This window comes from Styela clava, chromosome 11 (assembly GCF_964204865.1).
Source record: "Styela clava chromosome 11, kaStyClav1.hap1.2, whole genome shotgun sequence".
Taxonomy (NCBI): domain Eukaryota; kingdom Metazoa; phylum Chordata; class Ascidiacea; order Stolidobranchia; family Styelidae; genus Styela; species Styela clava.
Genome location: NC_135260.1, coordinates 6,473,233 through 6,479,205, shown reverse-complemented (window position 1 = coordinate 6,479,205; position 5,973 = coordinate 6,473,233). Strand labels below are relative to the sequence as shown.

At 34.5% G+C, this 5,973-nt stretch overlaps 3 protein-coding genes across 3 annotated transcripts in view; 2 read left to right on the top strand and 1 right to left on the bottom strand.

Moving 5' to 3' along the window:
- Positions 1-1,298: 1,298 nt before the first annotated feature.
- Positions 1,299-1,975, top strand: LOC144429888 (RIIa domain-containing protein 1-like). The gene has a single exon (XM_078118111.1). It carries the CDS (start codon positions 1,361-1,363, stop codon positions 1,649-1,651), a length of 291 nt encoding a protein of 96 aa, XP_077974237.1. The 5' UTR covers positions 1,299-1,360; the 3' UTR covers positions 1,652-1,975.
- Positions 1,976-2,001: 26 nt separating this feature from the next.
- LOC120348206 (cilia- and flagella-associated protein 119-like) lies at positions 2,002-2,907 on the top strand. Its single transcript, XM_039418336.2, has one exon. It carries the CDS (start codon positions 2,004-2,006, stop codon positions 2,847-2,849), a length of 846 nt encoding a protein of 281 aa, XP_039274270.2. The 5' UTR covers positions 2,002-2,003; the 3' UTR covers positions 2,850-2,907.
- An 86-nt stretch (positions 2,908-2,993) lies between these two features.
- Positions 2,994-5,973, bottom strand: part of LOC120348207 (diphthine methyl ester synthase-like) — a 29,999-nt gene continuing 27,019 nt past the window's right edge. Inside the window, exons 5-7 of the mRNA XM_039418337.2 lie at positions 5,046-5,206; positions 3,917-4,008; positions 2,994-3,211 (exon numbers count right to left, since the gene is read on the bottom strand). Of these exons, the coding sequence (XP_039274271.2) occupies positions 2,997-3,211; positions 3,917-4,008; positions 5,046-5,206 (468 nt within the window). The 3' untranslated portion in view covers positions 2,994-2,996. The remainder of the gene's footprint in view (positions 3,212-3,916; positions 4,009-5,045; positions 5,207-5,973) is intronic.

Below are 5,973 nucleotides of genomic sequence, written 5' to 3'. Positions count from 1 at the left end.
TAAAAAATTAAAGTACATTAGGATGCTAATTATTATCAAATAAAATATAATTTGCAATTCAAGAGTCCTGCTGCACACTAACACAAATATATTTCTGTAACGTTTCGTCTGACCAAAATCAGACTTCCTCAGACAAGCAGTTTACAACAATGATTCAGTGATTGTTGATAATTTCTGTCATTATGATTTCACCTCTTTTCTGACACGTATTCTTGCGCGACTTGACGGTTGGCCAGTTCAAGACGTCACTAAATTTCATAATTAGGGTTTTATTTTAAAACTTTTTGTATTATTATGGATGATTTATAATTTTTTAAACCTCTGTAAAATATTAAATATTAGTTAATTTATAAAGGCTAATACGTGGCGATTTATTATTCCCGCACGCGGCAGCATTATCGCCATAGCAACTGTATATTCACGGAGGAGATCTTTGTATTGTTGCTCAGTACAGAACTTTCCCTGTTTGTCCTGAGAGAATGTGAATTGATTGTTAGAAAAAAATGTTACCAGAAATCTGGTCTCTAATTTTAAATGTGGCACAGGACTATACTAGTGCTGTAGTGCAATCAAAAAGTCTGGTTAACAGGGGTTAACAAGTTTTGCGAAAGCACAGAAATAGTACCTAACTTCTGAACCTTGTTGAGAAGAGCAGTATAGTCCACATGCGGAATATATCAAGAATATTTTAGCATTGACTTTTGTTAGGAATACGTGGGAGGGTCCTTACAGAGTATTTAAGCCCATGCATCCTAAAAATACCTATATTTGTATATTGGATTTAGTAGAGTTCACTCAGAGTTGTTTCAAGATATCTGAAGTCAAGTGTAGTGTTTATCCAGTTATCCCTAGGAAAGTCGATAAGACAGCGTAATCACATGACATACATGGTACCACACCCTCTCACTTGGTTACACGTATATGTTGGGTATGAGAATAAATAACTGGATGTTGTTCCGGATGCATGGACTTGATGGAGGAGGACTTAACAGACTAGCAATTACATGAACCCCTCTTCAGCAGCGAGGAGTCTAGCAATTTTTTCACACATAATCATTGAACCCGCGCACTGTAATAAGAGGTCAGGTGCGAGACAGTGTATTCCTAACGCTCCGCACGATGAGCCACACTGCCGAACTGTCCCGATACCCGATATAAACTTGTAATTGTACAATCACACTGTATTTTCATAGGCACATATATTTTTAGGTTTTTATCCACTATTCTATACAATGATGTATAAATCTAAGTTAGCACACTGATCCCAATTACACCGTAGTATCGCCTCATTTTGAAATTTTCTATATTGTTACTTCAAGTTAGTGATTTATAGTATACTATTGAGTTATCAACTGCAAGCATGGCCCGTCCATCTAAACGACCACCATTTGGAATGGAAGATTATGATCTAGGTGCGCTGTCTGATGAACAACAAGCATCATTAAATATGTACAAAATAAAAACTAGAATGGAAAATGAGGAATATCTGAGAAAACACCCAGAAGTTGGGATTTTAATGACAACTTTTTTGAGGGAATTACTCCTACGAAGACCGAACAATGTTCGAGAGTTTGCCGCCGTTTATTTCACAAACTCTGAATTGCCATCTTCAACAAAACTGAAGCTTTTACACCTTGATAAACAGACATAAAAATATAATCTGTACAATGGCCTCAAAAACTGCTATACTGAATTATTTTTATATGCAATTACATCATTTCTAAGAGTCTTTTACGGGAGTTTCACATTTTTTATACAGGAATATTCTTTCCTGTAAATAGCTATTTGCTGTTGAAGACAAAATTGTCAAACGCAATTTTTTAATGGACATTCAGACTACTCGCACCATATTTCTAAATCAGTTGTGCTGTTCATTTGCCCAAAACTAGTTTAACCACTTATGTTACATCATCAACTTTAAATTCGCATGTTCTTGACTTTATAAAATTTTCTTTTCAATTCATGTAACTGCAGATTTTATGTAAAAACACCATAGCGCAAAAATGTCACCTGTACTAAATACACCAGGCAACAAAAAACCAAAGATGTGTGTTTGGGCGGATTTATCAGTTCATGATATGGACCAAATCATGGAGGAAGAAAGCACAAACAGAAAGAAACAATTGCTTAAAACAACTTTAAAACTTGAAGAATCGCCAAGAAGTGAAATACTGTTAGATTTATTCCTTCATACATTACGATTTGCAAAAACACACAAGTACAAAAAAGACCAAACATCAGCTTTATTTTCAATCGTGAAGCAAACTCATGAAGTTTGCACTTCAACACCTTTTGGCAACATGCAAGAATGTTTTCAGTTCTTCAGGGAAATGATGTTACTACACTCCGTACATCGGCCACCGTGGAGTGTCGAGCTTTTTAACGCACAACAACTTGAAGAAATCACAGCCCACGTGATCAATACTTTCTTTCGCCACTATAAACTTTATAAATACGCTTTCACTCCTAAAGTACGACTCGATTTATCGATAAATTATGAAGGACGAGCTCCTTCACCAGAACCTATCGATATTGATGATGAAACCGAAACTGACAGAGGTCCATCCTCAGCAGGTGCAGTTTCAGAGCCTCAGTCACCTCGCAGTGTAAAACCAGAAAGTCCAATTCCTAAGACACCAGAAGCTACGAAGGAAGAGCCAACAGAGTTAGAAATTGTGGTGCGAAAAGCTGTTTCTGAACAACTCAAGCAGATGCAGAAGAATGTCGAAAAGCAACTAGAGGATACTGACAAATTGATCAGTGAAAAAATATTAAATTTAGAACAAGGACCTGCATCTCCTAAAGGCAAGAAATCGCCAAAAGGAAGTGCGAAAGGAAAGAAAAAATAATACTTTTGTGTTCAAAATTTTATGATTTATATTACAAATACAATCCCACTTTATGAGACTTTTCCTCGCAAGATTTATGGCAACACAGCTATATGTCCTATAGCTCACACTAAGCTAAGTTCCCAAAATATGATAACAACTCAATAATTAGGAAAAGTGCGCTTTATTATCAAAATTTGTTAAATAAAATTGTTTTAAAAATTCCTCTTCCAAGGGATGCACTTTTCCTACTATGACTAGGGAATGTAATGGATCTCCCATTTGTTCATATTTACAAAGTTCTTCTAAAGATGCAGCAACAATTCTCTGATTGTCTGATCCTACTTTCGATAAACCAACACACATTGTACTAGGTGAGAATTCTGAAAAAAAAAATATCGTTCGTTACAGTGTGAGTTTTTTTTTTGAACAATCATAAATATGATAAAAGTCTTGGAAGTCTGTACTTAAGTTGGCGCTGGTACACACACACGGGAGTACCCTAAAGTTAATATAAGTAGGCAATCTATGAATCAAAATATTTTAGGACTTAAAATTGTTTGATAACATACTATAATAAGAGTAGTTGGGATCAATATTCTTTCCATACAGCTGGGTAATGATTTTGCATAGTATATACTTGAGAAATGTGAACCACATCTCAACAGAAACTTCACTTCATAATTAATCAATAATTTTACATGAAAGTCTTATTTTTTTAATTTGAGGTAATTTTTTTGTTGGTTCACACATGAAAAAGAGAGACACTCAAAACGTCTGTAGCTAAGGTAGTTGGAAATACCTTCCAGTGAGTGAGTGACCTCAAGTCATCATGATGAAAGATTAAGCGTGTTGAATATTAGGGGATGTCGCACACGATATATGATATATAGTATATAAATTTTATCTTTAGCACTAACAAGTAACAACCATGGCTAACCAATCCACATTGTCAAAATAATGATGCTCCAGGATTGCTATTATCACAATTAAAACCACTCATTTAATCTGTACAAAGTAAGCTCAATCAGGTCCCCATGGAGTAGTATGTTTCAGGATAAAAATAAAAAACATAAAAGCACACATACCACAATCAGTTCTGTTCTTCGAAACTTCTGATAATTGTTGACATGCGACTGATACTGTCATAAATCTTGGTGGCTCATAAACTTTTCGACCCCTGAAATACAGAATATTGATGAGCATTTCATACTGAAATGGAACTGGTAGGAGAATAAAAGTTTGCCACATGAATAATTTGTTTATTGACGACACTCTAATTTACGATTAATATGAAATCATATTATACAAGAAATAATATGTTTTGCTAAGACAAACTTTTTGAATGTTATATCACAACTATTATATTGCATGCTTGTAAATATACTTGAAAATCCATGATACTTAGCTAAGCAAAAGAATTGTTTGCAAAGAATGGTAATATAGCAAAAACTACAAAAAAATATATATATTTTTTTGACAAGACTAAAAAATATTGATATTTTTTGACAAGGTAGAAAGGGTAGCCTGAGGTGAAGTGACTTATGTTAGCCAGATGCATTTGAGTAATCCTATGTGAGTTTTATTTAACCATCTGCTAAGATTTCAGATTCGTAGGAGAAAGATGACTAAGAAAATAGCTAACAATCAGGCCATTCCTTGCCGCATAGAAGTAATAATTTGAGTACCGGTAATAAGCCTGCAACTCCCGAAAATAAGTTCCTAAACTCGGTAAGACATCACAAGTTTCTTCAAAGCAAGACTTCTAGCCACCAAGTTAAAATAGCCTAAAATGGCTTGTTTCTTGTATTACTTTCATATTTTACAAGCACTCTACCTTTGTCTCAATTCAATACAATGGCATGCATTATAGCCACATTCCCAAACGCACCATGGCGAAAGTAATCCTAGCATATAGATTGGTGAGCCAACTGTCGAGTTTATTCCAGAAAAATAAAAGAAATGCTTGATCAAAAACAACCAATTTCTACTACTTACAATATGTTGAGACATTATCTTTAGAATTCAGGTAAATTATGAAAAATAATTGCACACATCTCTTAATAAAAGAACATTCTAGTTTGAAACTATTTTTTAACCTCTGTCCATGACCATATAATCCCCAAATTTAAAATGTTGAGCAAAAAAATTCACTGTTAAATTCAGAAGTCCATCAAATGGTGATATGGCGTATAAAACAATTTTATAATAGCCTACCTCATTAAATTTTCTATGGTTTGTTCCTTCATTTTGATGTCAAGTAAACAAAGTGTATGAAGTCCTCGTTTCAAATTTGCATTTATTTTATCGCAGAAACTATCTGGTTTCCAGTTGTCTGTCCAGAATACGATTGAAACTGTCTCACCAAAGTTGTATAACTGTAAAATCAATAAATCTGATGCGAGTTGATGTTTCATATTTCGCAAAAGATTAAATCTAAGAATAAATCTCAACTCAATCTCAAGCATAAAATTTTTTCCAATTTCTCCGGAATAAAAATACAAATGAAAAATATATTGATTTAGAGTCCTGCACTTAACTATATTGGCATCACAGATTTAGGACCCATAGCAATCATCTGAATCTGGTTGTGGTGAAAAGTGCAGGCAATGTCAAACTGGAAAGATCCCGGCCCAACTAAAAAATAGTCGCTACTAAAGCATCAGTGGCTGCTTGTCCACAGCTTTGTTCAGGGTAGAAACATGGTATAAAAAAAAATCTATCAAGTATATGACAAACAACTTTTGGGATATAGCCTATGCAATAAAAGGGCTAGCAGTGAGCATGCAATATCGTGACCATAGAATATCATCGCTGATCATTAGGGCTGGGAATTTCAGGGAAAACACTTTAACCGTTAACCGGGTAAGATTAACCGGTTAACCGTGGCGTGAAGTTTCATGTAATAATTTATAATTTTCATACGTCACAATGGTTACAAAGCCATATTGCTTGATCTTATCCTGGTATCGCTCAGAATTAATAACGACTCGAGATAGTTTCATGATCGCTCTGCTGCAAGAGATATGCAGCGTGGTGCCAACATATGGTAGTATTTTAGTTAAAACCGATTCCGTTATTAAATGTCATTCATGTGACAAATTCTTAGTGTCCGATGTGCAAATTCTACTTTGAGATATCAAAA

Excerpts from the sequence above, each read along its gene's own strand:
- LOC144429888 (XM_078118111.1), top strand. The coding sequence starts at position 1,361 with ATGGCCCGTCCATCTAAACGACCACCATTTGGAATGGAAGATTATGAT.
- LOC120348206 (XM_039418336.2), top strand. The coding sequence starts at position 2,004 with ATGTCACCTGTACTAAATACACCAGGCAACAAAAAACCAAAGATGTGT.